Source organism: Hydra viridissima, unplaced genomic scaffold (genome assembly GCF_058129835.1).
Source record: "Hydra viridissima isolate aposymbiotic clone 2 unplaced genomic scaffold, HvirCarnegie_v1 scaffold_13, whole genome shotgun sequence".
NCBI classification, from domain to species: domain Eukaryota; kingdom Metazoa; phylum Cnidaria; class Hydrozoa; order Anthoathecata; family Hydridae; genus Hydra; species Hydra viridissima.
This window is the reverse complement of record NW_028324312.1, coordinates 10,250,015-10,269,059: the sequence shown is the minus strand read 5'-3', so window position 1 is coordinate 10,269,059 and position 19,045 is coordinate 10,250,015. Positions and strand designations below refer to the sequence as shown.

Sequence of the window (19,045 nt, the reverse complement as noted above, 5' to 3'; positions counted from 1 at the left end):
ACAAGTAAGTTCGATCATAGAATCATAACAAGTTCGAAAAGTAAATAACTTTTGTTGTTTCCTCACGTTCTAAACTTAACACTGTACTCCGTGGATCGGGAAAGTGCCGAACGTGATCGACCAGCCAATCAATAAAATAATTCTTATAATAAAGGTATATATTCATCACAAATTGAAGTAAAACATAGGTAATTAACAATAGCAGAAAAGTAGCTATACATCATGGCAATCAAACAAATATTTGGTTGCTGAGATACATAGCAAGAATACTTGGAAATTTATTGGTGTACAAATTAGAAGTCATACCTATGAACTTACCTACTTCTTCCTTTTAGAAAAGTTAGAACTGCTTCTAAATAAATTAACTTAGAAGCGGAGAAAATAAGAGATTTCTTTGGGGAGTTTAATATACATTAATATGTATATATAAAAAAAAAAAAAAAAAAAAAAGAAAAGACTTTTTGATACTGTTGCTATTGTGTTTTTGTTTTAGAAAATGTGATTATCATTTATGTATTATTTTGTATTACTTCTTCTGAGCACTCACATTTTGAATAAATAAGACTAAATCTCAAATTACTTTTAAAATTTTGGCTAAATAAGACTAAATCTCAAATACTTTTAAAGTTACACCGATCTCTTAAACTCAATAATATAAAGGAGCTCTTTATCTTACTTTGTTCTTAAAAATGTGTCAGAAAATCTTTGAACCTTATCGCACCACATTTTTTTCTTTACAAAGTAACTGAAGAACTTTCATTTGTGTCTTTGAATGTTTAGTACGCATTAACAAACAAAATATGGATGTTTCCCAGAATGCTTTCACTACGTTTTTATGCAAATAACGATTCCTATTGCGTTTTTTTGGATTTTTTTCATGGACTAATTACAACTTCAACTGACCTAAAAAAACAGACATTCAGTTAACTGCTTCAGAATTCGTAAAAGAACTGATTTCAATTTTAAAATTTTATTAACAAAATTACCAAGCTCAGCGAGAGCGCTTGAAGCTGCTTCCTTGACAGTCGCATGGTCTGTTTGCAACAAGTATTTCAGTTTATTGACAGCCGAATAAATCTAAATCGAATTTTACGTTATAGTTGAATGATATATTTGCACGCACAAATACAGAAGGATGCACACAAATTAGTTTACCTTTAGTTTTGCAATCGCCACACAAGCTCCTGCACGAATAAAAACATCGCTTTCTTCTAAAGAACTCATCAGAATGCTGAACATCTAAGTTTAAAATGAAGTATAAATATTTAACACAAAAAATTCAATTAATAAGGAGATTGTAAGATAGAAAGCTATTTTCAGTAATAAAGCGTCAAGCGCATTAGAAAAGCTCTCATAGCATTAAATTGCCTGTAACTATACAAAAATCTCAACAGACATCGTTGACAATTGCAGGAAATTCGTGAGGTCAATGTGTTTAAAGAAAAAAAATCAGAAATGTTGTTTACGAAGATCTGAACTTCCTGCAACTACCGTGGTTTTGGGAGTTATCGGCAATAAAGGCTTAACTCAGCTGCCTAAATTGAATTTCATGACACAGCTTAAATTTTCGATAAACTATATAAGCAAAAAAAAAAAAAAAGTCTAATGGTTCAGCAGGATTCTAAAGATCATTACAAAGTGTTGAAGTAATGCAAGAAATGATGAAAAATGTTCATGATCATGAAATTTCTAACATTTGGATTCCTAACTCCTTTTGATAACTATCTCATATATTATCTATAAATAAAATTAAAATACATATTTTACGGATCGTATCCTTATATCCAAATATAAAAAATTTTTTTTCCTAATATTAAAACTAAAATAAGACCTTAATTTGGAAAAAAATTGATCGGTAATCTAAATTTTTTTAGGGACCTGTGGAGGAGTTGTCTTAATTGAATTGAGTAGAAAAAAAGGTTCTTACTTCGCATGGTTGCATTTTGTAAAAATATTCTTATCTATTTAAATATATATATATATATATATATATATATATATATATATATATATATATATATATATATATATATATATATATATATATATATATATATATATATTTACTGCGGGCCAAAAGTTTCCGGACACTTGATGTTTTTATATAAAAAGCTAAAATCTATCCTGTATCATTAAATTAATCAATAATATTAATTTATAATACTTAAACTTACTAACTTTAAGTGTTTATGTAAGTTTGAGGTCAATAATTGGGTATTACTGACCTCAAACTTACATAAATAAGTTTGTTTTTTTAATTGTTTATTTTAACTTGATATATAGCGCTACATTACTCTTGAGAGTTTGGTTAAAGCGCTACATTACTCTTAAGAATCATTCAAAATCAATTTCATTAACCACTACGAAACGACGTCTTAGACAAGCAGGACTTTCTGGCCGTATAGCGGTCAGGAAACCGTTGCTACGGATTGGAAATAAAAAGAAAAGGTTACAATGGGCTATAGACCACCAAAGTTGGACAGAAGAAGACTGGGGAAAAGTACTATGGACCGACGAGTCCAAATTTGAACTGTTTGGGCAAAGACGTAGAATTTACATCAGAAGAAGAACAAAAGAAAAAATGATCCCAGAGTATTTAGTGCCAACAATCAAGCATGGTGGTGGGTCAGTTATGGTATGGGGATGGTTTTCTTCAGCTGGTGAAGGTGACCTAGTTAAAATTGAGGGTATTATAAAAAAAGAACAATATAAAACATTTCTAGAAAACAATGCTATACATTCTGGCTTAAGAACTATTGGTCGTGGTTTTGTTTCTATGCAGGACAATGACCCTAAACACACCTCAAAATTATGTAAGAACTATGTAAAGGAACAAGAGGATAATGGTGTCCTCAAAAACATGACCTGGCCGGCCCAATCACCAGATTTGAACACAATAGAGTTACTGTGGGAAGAATTGGACAGAAAGTCAGACAAAAATGCCTAACATCCAAAGAGCACCTGTGGCAGATATTAGAAGAATCCTGGTTATCAATTACACCCGAAATAATAAATTAATTAATAAATAGGATGCCACGGATCGCAAAAAAAGTGATAAAAACTCGTGGGTTATTTTTTGACGAAAAGACAGTTTAATAATAATGGTGTTGATAGTATTTTTTTATTTAATTTTTTGTCTTTTTTTTTTCTTAAATAGTAACTATATGTATCTTTTATAAAATAAATATGATATTTGAATTTTTTTGAAATAGTTATGGGAGTTTTAATTAAGAAATTAAACAAATCCAAGTGTCCAGAAACCTTTGGCCTGCAGTGTATATATTTTTTGTAAACATAAATCTACCATAAAATATTATAATACATTTTGTAATCTGTTAAAAACAAAGTTTTTAAAATTTTGTTAGATATTAGTTAATAATACTAAACATTTTATTGTTGTAAGTTAATAATAATATTAATGTAAACAAACCTCGTTTTGATTAGCCTCCACTTCATACATTTTGAAGATACATTTTACTAAGAGCAAACACAAATTAACAACTTTATTTAACTTGTGGTACAAAAGAAATAGTGAATGCGCCATTACCCTTAAGTGATTCGTTAGTAAAAAATCATCCAAGAAATTTATGAAAAATCTTAATTGATTAAGAACTTAAGCTTTAAGAGCACGTATATATTTTTCTTAACTCATCAAGTCATCAAAATGAAAGAAACGAAAAAATAATCTATTAACACTCTTGTTCTAGGATGCATTCTTTTTCTCATAATTAGAGTACATTTATTTCTAAACAACTTTATTTGCACCATCAGTAGATTAAGCATGCAAACAGACGTTAGCATTTAAGAAGAGGTTGCAGTAAAAGGTTTTTACCTGCTCCATCGTTAACAAGTGTGCTTCCTTTAACAAGAAGTATTAGAATCTGATGAATGCACGAAGGTTCAGCGAGCGTGTTACCGAATTGTTGTAACTAATGATATTGGCAAACACATCATCATTTTATGAAAATACTTTGAAAATAAGCATACAAAAATACAAAAGAAGGCATGACATACAGCTGTTAGGACAATGAGGTCAGCTGATTGTAATAACTGTACGGTTGTAACTTCGTGTCGAAGCTTCATCAGAAAATCACTGACATTATTCGATCTGTGTTAAAAAAAAAAATCTGGTCAGTAAAACCAGCTGTATCTCAAACCTTTTGACACAGCAATTCTATCTTAATGCAACCAAATGTAATCAAATGTAGAATTCCATAGTTGAATTTTTAGTCACACTTACTTGAGTTTCTTAAAGAAACTTATAAATTGGAACAATGATAATATTTCGTTGTCACTTTTAAACCCTTCTTGCAGCCTTGCTAAAGCCATCAAGCAGACTGAAAAAAAAAATTAAAACTTTTAAAAAAGATTCTAATTTGTGTTTTTAACAGACCAACTTTACAAAAAATTTGCTATCAACAAAATTATAAGAAATTAACACACGTTCATCCGGTTGGCAAACGCTGGCATGTGATGGATTCATTTTACGGGCATGCTCTTCAAGTATTTTAAGTGTGTTAATAATAGCATCTTTAGTGCAATATAGTGGCTACACACAAAATAATAAAGTTAAACTATTATTACTGTAAACAAAGGAAACAAAAAAAAAGGTATACAAAGAAAGTGCTCACATTATGCTGATATTCATAACAGCTACATTTAAAAACCTATTATTTGAAACATAAAAACAGTCAAATCAAAGTACCTGATCAGGATCTGATGACACCTCCCATGTGTTAGATAGTGTTGAGCTTCCGCAGTATGTCGAACACACTGATCAATTTAAAATAAAGTATAAGCATAACTTGGGTTTTTAAACTAAAACTGGGTTTATAATGGTTGTGTATATTATGTACATATTATTACTTTAACAAAGAAAATCACCTTGCAAAAGTTCAATCTCATCAGGTGTAGAAGCAATTTTTAAGATTAGATTTATAAACTCCAGTTGCTTTGTTAGTTGAGGTAGTACATTTTTTTCCTTTTCTTTTAGAGGAGAGTTAGGAGGTTGTGTAAACTCTATTACTTCTTTCAATGAACACATATGATGATAAAGTACTCTGTAACATTTTTTCCATTGCTTACGAAGGATTAAGACAGCGTGAATTGAAGGTTGTGTTTCAGTTGGTTTTAAATCTTTTTCCTTTTCATCAAATTCAGAGAGGAATGAGAAAGTATTCAAAGCATCTGTTATGGAGTCAGTGAGCGAGGCTTTTCGTTCAAGAGTTTTTCTTAGTTGCTGGAAATATTATAAAACATTCAAAAAAACTTATATGCATATAGCTTACCCTAAAAAAATTACTAAGTTCCTTCAACTAAGTTTGTCAAAGGCTTTGAAAAAATTAAAAAATAGATTTTGAATTAATAAAATTTAAAAAAGCTCCTTGACAAATGCTTAACATCAGGTTGAGGATCCTGTTAAAAACATTTTAAGAAATATAATTGGATTTAATTTTACGGTTTGAAAAAGAACAAATCATGAAATAATCCCTTTTTTTGATCTTGTTCTGGGGATGGTTGGTCATCTACAATGTCAAAGAATAAAAAGTTTTTCTTTCCCAAATTAAAGACTTGCTGAATGTGACAAATAAATATGAACCTGAAAATTTTATTTTAGCTGATGAAAGATGAAAATATTTTTAGAGAAGAACATATCTATATACTATCTCTAACTTTAGCGCCAGTACAATGAACCCTTGACATTCCAAATTTTGTTATATTTTGATAAATTTTGTTGTATTTTGATAAATTTTCTCTCTGAAACCTTAACCAAAAGGATGCAATAAATTCAAAAAGTTTTAAACTTTCATGAAAAATTTAATATAACTCTGATAATCATACAAGTAAAAAAAAAAAAAAATTTTATATAAAAAATGTAAATCATACCACCATTGACTCTTTTACCACAAACATGCGAGTAACAAGTAAACTGCACTGCTCCATAATTTCTATTAAATAATACATATTATCCACAAATAAAAAAACAACTAACAACTCCAATCATAAAAAAATAACATTGAAAATAGTGCAGTGTGGCTTCCTGTTTAAAACTGTAATGACAGAGACAAATGGACATCAAGTGAAAAATCTGTTGAGGATGATCATAAGAAAAAAATTAAAAAAAAAAAAATTTTATTTAAAATCCTGCTTTCTCTACAGAAAAACTTTTCTTACTTGGCTTCAGCTTAAGTATCTGGACAATACTCTGACAAACATCTATTATTTCAGTAATTGACGATTTTTCATCCATTTTTAAAGAAACTATATTGCCTGCGTTTAATGCTTTTACAGGGGTAGAAGACAACACAATTGGATCATTTTGAGATGTTTTGTCCATTTGCTTGCTAACTGGCTTTGGTTTAACAGTTGGTAAAATATTTGTACCTTCTTTTTTCTAAAGCAAACACTTTAAGTAGTTTAAAGAGAGATAAATTAGCACAACAGCAACAACATTTGGCATTAATTTCAAAGAAGATGAACTGCTCAAACTGCTGCCTGAATAGTTCGTTAAGTTAAAAGCTTTTTAAGTTAAAAACTTTTTTAACTTAACAAACTTTAAGTTAAGTTAAAAAATTTTAGTAGTTTTATTTTTTACTTTATTCTAAAGTTCACTAAAATAATTGCTAAGGTTACCTTCTATACAATTTTTGTTTATTGAAAAAAAATCAAACAGATTATTTGTCCATATTTCAACTATAAAAACATCAGTTTGTTTATCTTGAAAGAATGCTTTTAAATTTAACAAATTAAAATTTAAAAGTATTAAGTAACCAATTACATGTTAAATATTGAAAAATAAAAAAATACCTGCTTTTTTAGTTATAAAAATGTCATCTAAAAAAGAACAAGTGGGAAAAACAGGTGTATAAAATTTTTAAACAGCTTTTCTTGTGGAAAATCATATACATGTCAAGCATGAAAAGCAGAAAAAATTCCACAAAGAAAAAGGCACCTGATGGAAACCAAAATCAACATGCTCAAATTTCAAAAACAATTTAAAAGCAATGACAAAAAAAGATGCAAAAAAGTTCAGAATATTAAATACTTGCTCTCATAATTTGGTCAAAGCAGGAATAAGATACTGGCATTGTCAAACTCCACCTAAAAAGTCTGAGATACAGTGAGTTGTTTCTTTGCCCAAAATGTGGAAAGTGTGTCAAAATTTCATATCAATAAGCCTATCCTAAATTCCTATGAACAAGGTCATCAAAGAAATTACAGATTATTCTAATTTGTTTCTAGCAGAATCAACAGATTTCCAAAAATCTCCTGTTAAAAAAACCACATTAAAAAAAAAGTAAATACACTCTCCAAGCTATGGAGTTGCACTATAGCGCAGGAAAATTGAAAATTCAAGATGGTGCAAAAGAATTGTGTCATGTTTAAAAAATATATATCCTATGATAGGCAGTATTAAGCATAACGCAACAAAGTGGGATGCAGAGAATTTATTGTATATATTGGCAGAGTTAAACATGAGTAGTTTAATAATATCAAAGTGTACTTAATTAGCACTTTGGTCGCTTAATTTATCCAAGTCTTCTGGAGGAGTGTTTTTAATATTAGATTAGACCGTTCCTAAGCAAGAAAAAATTGATGAAATAAAAAATAGAAACTTGTTTTCTTAGTGTAATAGAACTTAAAACAGCAAGGACTGAGGATTAAGTATTCAAGATTGCTATGTTAAGTTATGTATACAAAAGTAATCATCATGAAGTTTTAAAGGGTCAAGGTCAAATTTTAGAAACTCACAGGAAGTGCTGAATTGTTGAGAGAAAATGACCATGTGCATTTTAACAGTCTTCTATTTTCATTTTAAGATATCTTCATGAATTTGTTTTGATGAGCCATATTTTTTAAGCTAATCTAGCATGCCCTTCTTGAAATAAACTGATTGCTGAATCAAAGAATGCCTATCCTAGATTCCTTGTTATCAATCTTGCATGTGTATAGCTTCAGGAGCCATATATCTGATTCCAAAAAGATGACAGCCTCTAAGTAAATTGATGGTCTTTTTAAAAAATTATATTGACATATTGAGATGTGGCAAATACAGCATTTCCCTTTTATTCTTGTACACCTTCTATGTTTTAAATCAGTTTGATCACCAAACTATTATTGTTTAAAACACTTAAATATAGCTGCATCTGGACCATAAGACATCACAAATCTTTACTGGAAAACATATGTCAAAAACATGGTGACAGTTTTTAGCTTTTGTTTCAAAAGTAAAACAAAAAAAGGATAAGAAGTGAACCAAAAAGCCCATTTGACTCAAATAAATTTAATGGCTGATTAACAGTTCTTGAAAATTGGGACCGATTCTCTGATCAACTCTGTCCAAAACAAATGTTGCATGTCTTTTCTTATCTCACCAGAATAAAGTTTTATATCAGCCAACGGAAAGTTAAGGAAGATTTTACTAAATTTGCATTATATATTTCCAGTTTGCAATTTTTCAAGGCATTTATATTGAGCTTTATTTTTTTTTATCAAGTAGACTTTTGTTGTTAATTTTAATAAGAGATTTTCACTACATGATTATTCTTAGATATTCTAAATTATAGACTATTATAAGCTCAATAAATACAATCTTAATTTACCAGGTCTCATGACTGAGTCAATCTATATAAATATTACCATTTAAATAAGTAAAATCTTTTCACGTTTTTGAGCTTGGATATATTTACAATAAAGCACTTCTTGTTATATGGTTTACATAACACAAAGAGCATAATTATGAAAAGTAACAAATTATATGCAATTTGAAATTATTTCATCAACTTTAAAAGTCAATTTATCTGATAAAGATTTAAAAAAGGCTAATAAAAATGAAATTTACCTTTAAATCAAAGGAACTTTGATTTGGAGCAGGAACTGGAGATTTATAAACTTGTGATGTCACATGTTTAGGTAACTCTACAGATGATTGAAAATTGTTCTGATGTTTGTTGGGCGTTGATGAGTTTGATTTTACAGAAACTTGTGCAATTTTAATATTATTGACAGGAGTAGTTGAGTTCAAACTTGTCTTGCGGTGAGGAGTTGGAACTTCTTGGGGACGCTTAGGTTCCTTAAAACTGCTTGATTGTCTGTCTCTACTTAAATTTTCTTTTGCACCAGGAGATGAAACACATAGGTTAAAGTCAGTGCTATCTGTTGAAATTTTATGATGGTAATTTGGTTGAACATTATTTCTTTGAGTGGTATTTATATTAGAATTAATATCAACTCTATCACTACCATTATCAACTCTGTCATGACCACGATTGCTATCTATATGCCTAGATACATGATTCATTAAATTAGAAGTACAATTTGCTTCATTATATAACTGTGGTGGATAAACTGGGAATTCTGGGGTGATAGGTGAGGTTGGCGATGATGCACTACTAAAAATATAAAAGACATTTGTTTAATAACTTGCAAAATACTTGAAATGTGTTAACTACTTAATTATTGCAGACAGCTCATATTATAAGATTCATTCTGTTATATGATTCAACTCATTTGTTCAGAAAAAGCAAACAAATCAAACTTGGTGTAATTTTTAAATATAAACACATGCAAAATACAAACTTCCATGAGTTCCCTAGCTTCATTAATGTTTTTTTTACTGGTTCAAAATAAAAGACAGAAATATTGAGAAATCAGTTCAAAATAAAAGACAGAAATGCTGAGAAATTAAAACAAGAAGGATGTAAAAACAAAACTGGAAAGCTGACAAATTAAGCTAAACTAACTTTTACAGGGCTCTCAAAGTTTTATAAAACAGTGGTTCTGGTTTGTGGAAGAAGATGGGCCAGAGGAGATCTGCAAGAACCAAGAAACAGAGTTTGCCTGTTTCTTGTACCACAATTATTTCATTTAGAAAATGCTGCTCTGAAGACTCTTTATGTAGAGGTTAACTAGTAGGGAGGTGCATAAAAACATTTTTTTTAAATTTGTAATTCCAGTTATTTCATGTGAAGAAGCACCAAAATATGAAATTGAAGTTAAACAATATCTAGACCCTGTTCCCTGTTCCTGATCGCAAAGGTTTTGTTATATAAATCAAAGATGTTAATCCTAAATAAGCAGCTAGCAAAAATTATGTTAAAATATCAAGATTAGTCACGCAAATTCTTTTATTTTGATTAAAAGCGGAATCCGAAAAACTGAAGTTAAGAATGTCTTTCCAAATAAAACTTTTAAAAGTTCATTCCTCAAGTTCACTTTTTTTTTTACCATCATTGGTACAGGATGTAAAGTTTTTACTAGTACGGAGGTTCATAAAAACATTTTTTTTAAATTTGTAATTCCAGTTATTTCATGTGGAGAAGCCAGGGCTGTGGAGTCGGTAAGCTGCTGTACTGACTCCGACTCCTTGATTTTATCATGGACCAACTCCGACTCCGGACTCCTTCATAAGTAACCAATTTGTAACAGCAAATAGTTGTTTGTTTTACTACAGTTATTTGTTTGTAACAACAAATAACTGTAGTAAAATGTTAACATTGGCTATTTCATCACTGATACAAATAATCCAACCACTTAGTGCTTTAAACAATATTTATAAGAAAACAATTTCTGAACAAACAACTTTTCAGAACTCTTGTTATGCAATAAACTCTTATGCAGTCGCTAATAACATTATGAATTTGTCAAAATCATGTTTGAAATATTGTCAGTTGGACAATATTTCAAACATGAAAGAACTTGTTCTTCTTTAAGTTCATATTCTTTAAGAATCTTTTCTACTAAGACCTGGAGAAATTCGCTGGTGTAATTAGTTTTGGCGTCTTTTACTGCCAATGTCTTAGTAACTGCTTCATTTTTTTCAAAAAAGAATTAAATATTGATTGCAAAATAGTTCACTCTGTTAAGAAACACAAAGCGTCCCTTAAGACATTCATTAAGTTCTTCTTTTTGTTTAACAACTTCTTCAATCACTAATTTTCTAATATTCTCTCTCTCCAGAGAAACAAAGTTAATTGAATACTTACAGTCTTTCTGTTTGTGGAGCAACTCTTTGGTGCTTGGTGGTGGCACGCCTAGCTTTTTACTAAGAATATGTAGCACAGTGCCAGACAATTTAAGTCGAGAGTTAGGGGATCATGAAGTTATATAGTTTAAGAGAAGGTAGAGGAGAGCGCAAGGGAGGTGATATATGATTCTCAGTGATAAGCAGCAAAATACCCTATTGCTTATAACAGTTTTAAAGGCCTAAAAATAACATGTCAAACTCCTTGTCCTCCAGTTGTTGCAAACTACAATTCCTATTGTGTCTGGATATCCTACAGCTTTCAGACCATCCTGGGACTTGTAGTTTTGTAACATCTGTAAAATCCTTATGAAAATTATGAAACTTTGAAAGATTTTTTTTAAACTGGAGTCAGAGTCGGTACAATTTTTCCGACTCAGACTCCAGCCAAAATGAGTTCCGACTCCACGACTCCGACTCCACAGCCCTGGGAGAAGCACCAAAATATGAAATTGAAGGTAAACAATATCTAGACCCTGTTCCTTGATCGCAAAGTTTTTGTTATAACGCAGAAACAGCAAATACTGTTACATACCATCAATAAAAAATGTAAATAAAAAAAAAAAGTAGACATTTTAATTTTAAACAGCAACAGTCGACTAAAATTGTACACATTGTTAATGTTCATGCAGAAACTTAGTTTTTGGTGACTAGTAGTAACAACATTGCAACAATAATCAATTAAATCATTAACTCTTATTTCATGTTTAAAATACACACTTGGATTTCTATTTAACAAAAAATTTATCAAGTTTTTAATTCAATTAAAATATTTTTTTTGGCTTTAATTTTTTTCTTTTTATTGCATTCTAAAAGTTTTTATGATAAATACACATCTTATTACTGGACTTACCAGCTTTAATCCATCCAAAATACAAGAGTATAATATTTGTTTTACTACTATTTTAAGGGACGTGTTAAATAAAAGTATAGAGGTTAGTTGTTTATTAAATTTTTCATAATATTATCATAGAATATTTCAAATCTTAGACAACTTTTCTAATAGTTAAGTTACTGGCAATATATTTTTTTAAATTTATTTACAAGGTTACAAAGTAGTATTTTTTTATGAAAGTTATTTTTAATAACTTAAAATTAGAGGAGTTCTAGTTTTAGTTGGCAAATGCAACTCAACAAAAAAAACTTGAATTATTCCAAATAATCCTGAAAAATTCCAAATACTTCATTTTAGCATTTCAGTCAACTTGATTACTTGAGGGGTAATACTTTTTGCATTACCTGAAGAATTATTTAGGTTAGTATTTACAGATGGATTACCTGTAATTAGTTTTCGACTGAAACTTGACAAATTTCTTTTTTTACAAAATATGAAAAATAGAAAAGCCTAACTTTAAAATTGAATTTTTCAGGAATTAAAATACTGCTACTAAGTAACACTTTCAAAGTACTAAAAGAAATGCTTACTTTTGTGTTATTCAAACTAAACTCTGATGTAAAATCCACCAAAAAAATATTAATATCACTTTAATCAAGTACGTAAAAAAAAACCTTTCGAATAAGTATTATAGGAAAGTCTGACAACTTTTTATTAATCAGAATAGACATATAATTAGAAATTCTGACATTCAATGATGTGGTATTAGGAACTGATATTGCTGTTTTCTATTCATTTACTATATCGTTAAAATAATTTGTATTTAATAATTTTTTAATGAGAATATAATTTTCTGGAACTGAATTTCATTTGGCATACCAAGTTTGGACTTTTTCTATTGCTCATTTGTCAACCTGGCAATACTGGACTGAATTGAATTTTAAATTTTTCATTACTTTTGTGAGCTGCTTTAACTGTATGATTACAATAACTGAATAATAATTATTTGTGCAGAAATGGCTACAAAATTGGCTACTGAAGATATGACTTTTGGTCAGATCTACCTCTGATCACCCTGCCAACTGAGTTGGATGTTGGAAAGTGTTTTTTTTCAAAAGCAGCAATGGATTGAGATAACAGTGTTATTGCAGAAATTATTTTGAAGAAAGTACAACAACAATACAAGCTAGCTGGTATCCCTACAGTTTATAATTAAGGACCGTGTTATTAAAGTGTACATGAAACCCCTGATCCTGCAGAGAATAATATCTAAAAGAAGTGGATGCATCTCCGAAGACACCAAGTCTGTTTTTCACTCAGAAAATGGAAGGGTTGATAAAGGTCTTTTACTTTTTATTGAAAATGCAGATGATAAGAAGGTTCCTAAACTTGAAGTGAAATTCCTTGAAGATCAACATTCTGAAAGACACATGGCAATAACTTCCACAATTGATAAGGAGGCTTTAAGAAAGTTGCAATAAACAGAGGCAAAACAGAAACTTGCTGATGCAAGAGCTGCTGCTGAGAAGAAAAGAGTTACTGAACTTTCATTAATACCATAAAGCAATGATGATGATGATGATGATGATGATGATGATGATGATGATGATGATGATGATGATGATGATGATGATGATGATGATGATGATGATGATGATGATGATGATGATGATGAACAATAGATATGGAGTGAGTCAACAAAAATTTGGCCAGAAATTTGGAAAAAGCCATCAAGCTATTTCATACCAAATCAAAAATGCAAATTTCTTACCATAAATGAACAAAAACTCCAAAATACAGTGACAAATCAGCTTTGAGAACCAAAATATTGAGTCAAAAGTTGGTAAACCATCTTTTGACTCAATATTTTGACAAAACATTTTTCTTACTTAATGGTATGGAAATGCCTGGAAACGCAGGATTTTACACAGATAATATTGATATATGTCCAGAAAATTTCTCTTCAATAGTTCTTGAATGGGTAGCAATCTCAAAAAATTTATAAATGAATAAATATTTTAAAAAACGCAAAAAAATGTTTGTTTATTCTTTTCTTAGTTTTTGAATTAATTTTAAATCTGGTCTCTTAACTTTTTTGCCACCCGAACAATATTTTAGATCAAGCTGCTTCAGCAATTATAAATGCAACATTTTGCAGTAACTACATTCCTGAGATCATCAACAAGTCCATGGTTCAGAGAGCTGTAGCTAAGAAATTTGATTGAAGTAGATAAAACAACAACAGTTTTTGGTGGTGGTATCTGCTATGTGGGTAGGAACATGTTTCAATAGTTTCTCTGCCTGAAGGAAATTTCTTAGGTCATGCCACTCATGAGAATGAAAAAGCACAAACACATGGATGCATCCTGAATTTCCTTGGAAGTGAACATTACCTTGGAGACATTGAAGCACTACCTTGAGATGGAACAATTACCAAGATTAGTGCTGAGAGAGGTATTAACTACCACATTTAAAGTCCCATTGATCAAGCTCTGCAATGTCAAATCTGTCTTCTGCATAAAAACAAATTACCCCTCAGACATCTCATAATAGAACTTAATATTCCAACATCAGAGACAAATACTTTTCAGAGCCAATCAGTAAGCTGGTTGTGGTTCCTAGTGAAATACCATGAACTCGCCATCAATTATTTTTTGAATCTCTTCTTTTTGATGAAAAAAAAACTAATTAAGAACATTAGAGCAATTAAGATTGTTTAGAATTGCATTCAGCAAAATGCATTCTTCCCACATTCGGAAAAATTCTTGTTGCTCAGCTGGCCTCCTCACTTAAAACAAATCAAATTGATGCTGTTTGTACCATAATTGATGCAAGAACAAGGAACCAGGTACTGTTCAGCTCTTACATGTTCCCCCACTAAACTTTAAAGCCAAGAGGTGGTACCTCATGATAAAATGGAGTAATACTGATGTATGACCCTCCTCTGGTAAGGAATCTAAGTGCTAATGATATTTTAGCCTTAGTTGCCACAGTTGGTCATGCCAGAGTTTAAGTGTCACATCCAGATGGTAGAACAGGTGGTAAAAGAAGTTGCAAGAGCTTCACTGAATGTTTTTAGTCTCAAGAGCTACAAACAGTCCCAAACCAAGCAAAATTTTCTAAACAAGAAACAAAGAAAGACTTTTAACCAAAATAATAGTGATTTTTAATATTAAAAAATATTTTACACAAAAAATAACCATTTTACATGAATGTTGCACTACAAGCTTTTCTTACATTTTTTTAATAAAGCATTTGTAGAAAGCATTTGAAGTAACCAATTTTAAGACCAATTCAATTGATAATTATAGTTGAGTATAGGTTGCATGTAACAACATACTATTTCTACGCTATGCTGTACTATGGTAAGAACTTTGCAATCAAGGAGCAGGGTCTAGGTATTATCTGATTTCAGTTGGATTTTATACTTTTATACCATACTACTTTACATGAGAGCGCTGGAGTTGCAACTTTCAAAGAAAAAAAATTATGAACCGCCCTATTAACTAGCATATCGACAAAATTAGACAAAAAAAGGTCCTGGTTTGATTACCTGGATTTGGATAATTATTCATGATTATTACAATTATTCTTGATTTGAGTAACTATTCATATATCAGCATAAAAAACTACTAATACATCTACATAACATCTAATCTTAAAATGTAAAAATAAGAGATAAAATTTGTTACATTTATATTTCAAGTAACATCTTTATTACAAAGTATTTAATAATAAACACATCTTAAAAAACAAACCTTGAACTTTGTGATAAATAAGTTAGTGGTACCATGTTTTTGCTATTATATTCAGAAATTGGAGAATGCATCATATCAATAGAAATATCATTAGGTCTAAAGTAAATCAGGTGACTAATATTTTTTTTTTAAAAAAAATCTTGGCTACACATTCATTTGAAATAAATTTTAAAAAATTTAAATGACAATTTGAAAACATTTTCTTTTTTAATACCTCCATATCACTCCAAGTTTAAGCTTGATTGTTCCCGTTGTATTCAATGCTAGGAGATATGCCTATAATTAGAATTTTAAATTTGTCAGAAAAGAAAAAAAAAAAAAAAAAAAAAGGAGGAGGGGGGAGAGGGAAAGAAATTTGCTTATAATATAAAGTTATACCATACCTGAGGCGTAATATTCAACAAATTCTGTACAGGACAAACAATAGAACCAATTAATTGACCTCGGCGAACCGCGCTTCCTAACTCTGTTACCTTTAAGGTGATTTTAATTTTTGATTATATATATTTTTATATGAATAATGCAAAAATACATAAAGAGAAATAATTTTCAAGTTTTAACAAAAATATTTAAAGGGAATTAAAATTAGAAATACTTACATAAGTTTCATGTTTTATTTGTAAAATATTCAAAATACTAACCTTAATTTTAAGGTCATCTTTGTAATTTATTTGAAATGTGAACTAAATTTATATTGAAATAGATAACTTTAACATAAATTTCTCAGAATTTTAAAATTTATAAGAACAAAAAAACTGAAAATTCTCAATTATAACTCAATTTTAAAACTTCGAAGAAAAAAGTGTTTTAAGAAAACTTTGAAGTTTTTTTTACCTCTGATTCAATCCATGATTGACCAAGGGGCTCTAGCTTACACTTGGCCTTCCAACTTTGTTTACATAACTTATACTGTACCTAAAAAATGATAGCCAATTTTACATTGCACTTAAAAACTGATAGCACATTTTATTTCGTACCTAAAAAATGATAGCAAAATAGGTAAAATTCAAATATTTTTAAGTATTTTTTGTGTATTTATAGCTATTTTATCATTTCAATTTTTTTATCATTTTTATTATTTTAACATGAGGAAAAGCTTTTTGTATTGATATCCTAAATGATCCACCTTATTGGGGGATTTTAAGTATCCTCTGCAAACAAGATGATTTGCAGGATGTTTACCTCATAAGTATATCCCTGACACAACCGTGAAAATCCAAGCAGCCCTGCAAAAAAGGTTAAAGCTAAAATACAATTAACTTAATTGCTTGAAAATATGCACATTTTATAGCAGCCATTTTTTATTCAGATGTTAACAACAGAGTTAAATAGAGAAAATCTTAATCAAAGGAAAATTTGTTGCAAAACAAATTTGCTAAATGTACTAAAAAAAAAAAAGGTAATAAAAAAGTGTAAGAGTAAGAAAAAAAAACCAACCAAGTATTTGGCAATGAAGTGATCCAGACTGAAAGTTGCTCTGTAAATAAACAATAGTTTCTGATAATTTTTAAAAACTCTGGTCTTGAAAATACATCATATGTTTATGGTGGCATATATATGTGTGAAAATTTGTTACATTTTTGAGTAAAAAGTTTGTAAAAAACAAAACATCATACAATTTAAAGATGAAGCTTGACTGTAATTGTTCCCTAAATTTAGTTATCTTCAGAATAAAAGATGCCATTATTACTGTACTAATTGTTAATACTAATTCACTATACTAATTGTTAATATGGTATTAAATACTAATACTAAATGTTAATGTAATCTATGAATATAAAGCTAATTTATTTAATCAATTCTTTGTATTTAACATTAGTTTTTGTTTTTCATATTATATGTTGGGTGCTAAGTTAATTCTCAGGATATTTTAATAAAAAGAATTTTTGAAGTGCAATAAAAAGGTAAACTTAAATTGAATTTTTTAAAATTCAAACAAGCTGTCGTTTCATTAAAAATGTTTTTAGAAAATTTTTTCAATGACAAATTTTCCTTTCTTAATTCCAACAAAAAAAAATTGAAATGAAAATGAAATAAAAATTAGTATCTCCAGAAATAAAAATTAGTATTTCCAGAAATAATCCAAATTACACTTCTTACTGCTACATTTACACTTATCATATTATGAGATTTTGAGATTATTTCTATTTGCTGTTCAACATTCAGATGCATTCTCAGGAAAAATAGTAATAATGCAACTACATTTAAACTAGCATATCTATATCAAGATAATTATTTTACTTTTACTTTTGATTTTTAGAAAAACAGTGTAAACTTTAGGTTCTTTAAACTGCAGCAAAATTTCAAAAATAAAACAGCAAATGCTGAAAAAATGCAAAAAATACAGAGCAAAAAAAAAAAACAAAAAAAAAACAACAACAACAAACCATTTAACAATTCGTCAGAGTTCTTACTCACGAAGTTAAATAACATTAATGTAAGCTTCATTATATGACAAAAAAAAAATGTCATAGGATTCACATTACTTTTTTAAATCTGGAAAATCCTACAAAGATTAAAAATTGATAAAGAGAGGATTAAAATAGAGAATGTTTTTTTTTTTTTTTTTATTATAATTTTTTTTTAAAATCAGCACAATGACTGCAACAAAAGAATCGCTATACATATGCTTTTAAATAGCTAACAGAACTTTTATTATATATTTATAAAAATAATAAATCAGGTTAGTGTGAAGTATTACATATCATGCATATTTTGCATGCATACTATACATGCTTCTTTAAGATTAACAAATAAAATTATAATCTGCTAAATTTAATTGGTGATAATTTTTCTGATAAAAAAAAAAAAAAAAAAAAATTAACTTAAAGTATCAGAAAAGAAATACAAAAAAAACATAAAAAAAAAACTTCCCACAACGTAAAAAAAAAAAAAGTCAACAAAGAAATTAAAAGCTAAAAAAAAAAAAAAGCGTTAATATGAATTTTTTTTTTCATAGAAACTTTTTTTTTAAAAACTCAGTTCTAAATAAAAGATCTAATAACGTCTGAGGATTTTGATTTTTAGCATAATGATTATATAACTTGACTATTGCACTATAATCCATTTTACATAGAGGAAATAAACTTCAAGAATTCTTTTTTTTGAAAAACCTATTTATTCAGTTACCAGCTTGTACAAAATATTTCATTACTTACCTTGAAGAATCTTGTATCAATATTCTTTTCATCAATTAATTTCTTTAAAAATTACCTGGTCTTTGTACAACGATGCTAATACAGATACAAAATAAAATATTCTTTCTGGACTCTAGAAGCAATTTTTCATGATGATAAAACAATAGGGGTAATACCTCTATAAAATTATGTCAATTTTCATCAACAGCATCTGATAACACAACTTTAAAAATGTATGACTACAGAGGAAAAAATTATGTGTCTCCTATGGAGGGAAAATATATAAAACTAT

The 19,045-nt window shown here is 29.0% G+C and overlaps 1 protein-coding gene across 4 annotated transcripts; it reads right to left on the bottom strand.

The window, feature by feature from the left end:
• Positions 1-458: 458 nt before the first annotated feature.
• LOC149880432 (rho family-interacting cell polarization regulator 1-like) lies at positions 459-18,901 on the bottom strand. 4 transcript variants are annotated; one of them, XR_016446482.1, is made up of 22 exons: positions 18,004-18,107; positions 17,054-17,093; positions 16,799-16,842; positions 16,451-16,531; positions 16,258-16,299; positions 16,000-16,089; positions 15,831-15,892; positions 15,617-15,712; positions 8,843-9,392; positions 6,175-6,394; positions 5,887-5,948; positions 4,885-5,239; positions 4,706-4,773; positions 4,444-4,549; positions 4,241-4,337; positions 4,015-4,108; positions 3,833-3,929; positions 3,431-3,477; positions 1,156-1,239; positions 987-1,077; positions 739-903; positions 459-675 (listed from the first exon to the last, which is right to left on the bottom strand). XR_016446482.1 is itself a non-coding variant. In XM_090071008.1 (21 exons), the coding sequence occupies exons 8-21, from the start codon at positions 15,688-15,690 to the stop codon at positions 887-889; spliced, it is 1,962 nt and encodes a 653-aa protein (XP_089927134.1). In that variant the 5' UTR covers positions 15,691-15,712; positions 15,831-15,892; positions 16,000-16,089; positions 16,258-16,299; positions 16,451-16,531; positions 16,799-16,842; positions 17,054-17,093; positions 18,775-18,901; the 3' UTR covers positions 459-886. The 4 variants fall into 4 exon arrangements, 3 of the variants coding, with proteins under 3 accessions (XP_089927134.1, XP_089927133.1, XP_089927135.1); XM_090071008.1 differs by lacking the exon at positions 18,004-18,107 and adding an exon at positions 18,775-18,901 and having other exon boundaries at positions 459-903; XM_090071007.1 differs by having other exon boundaries at positions 459-903.
• Positions 18,902-19,045: the final 144 nt, after the last annotated feature.

Bases quoted from the DNA above. Each gene is read 5' to 3' on its own strand.
- LOC149880432 (XM_090071007.1), bottom strand. The intron at 4,774-4,884 runs GTGATTTTCTTT...TAAATTGATCAG, and splicing joins TGAGATTGAACTTTTGCAAG to TGTGTTCGACATACTGCGGA. The intron at 3,930-4,014 runs GTATGTCATGCC...CAATATCATTAG, and splicing joins ACCTCATTGTCCTAACAGCT to TTACAACAATTCGGTAACAC.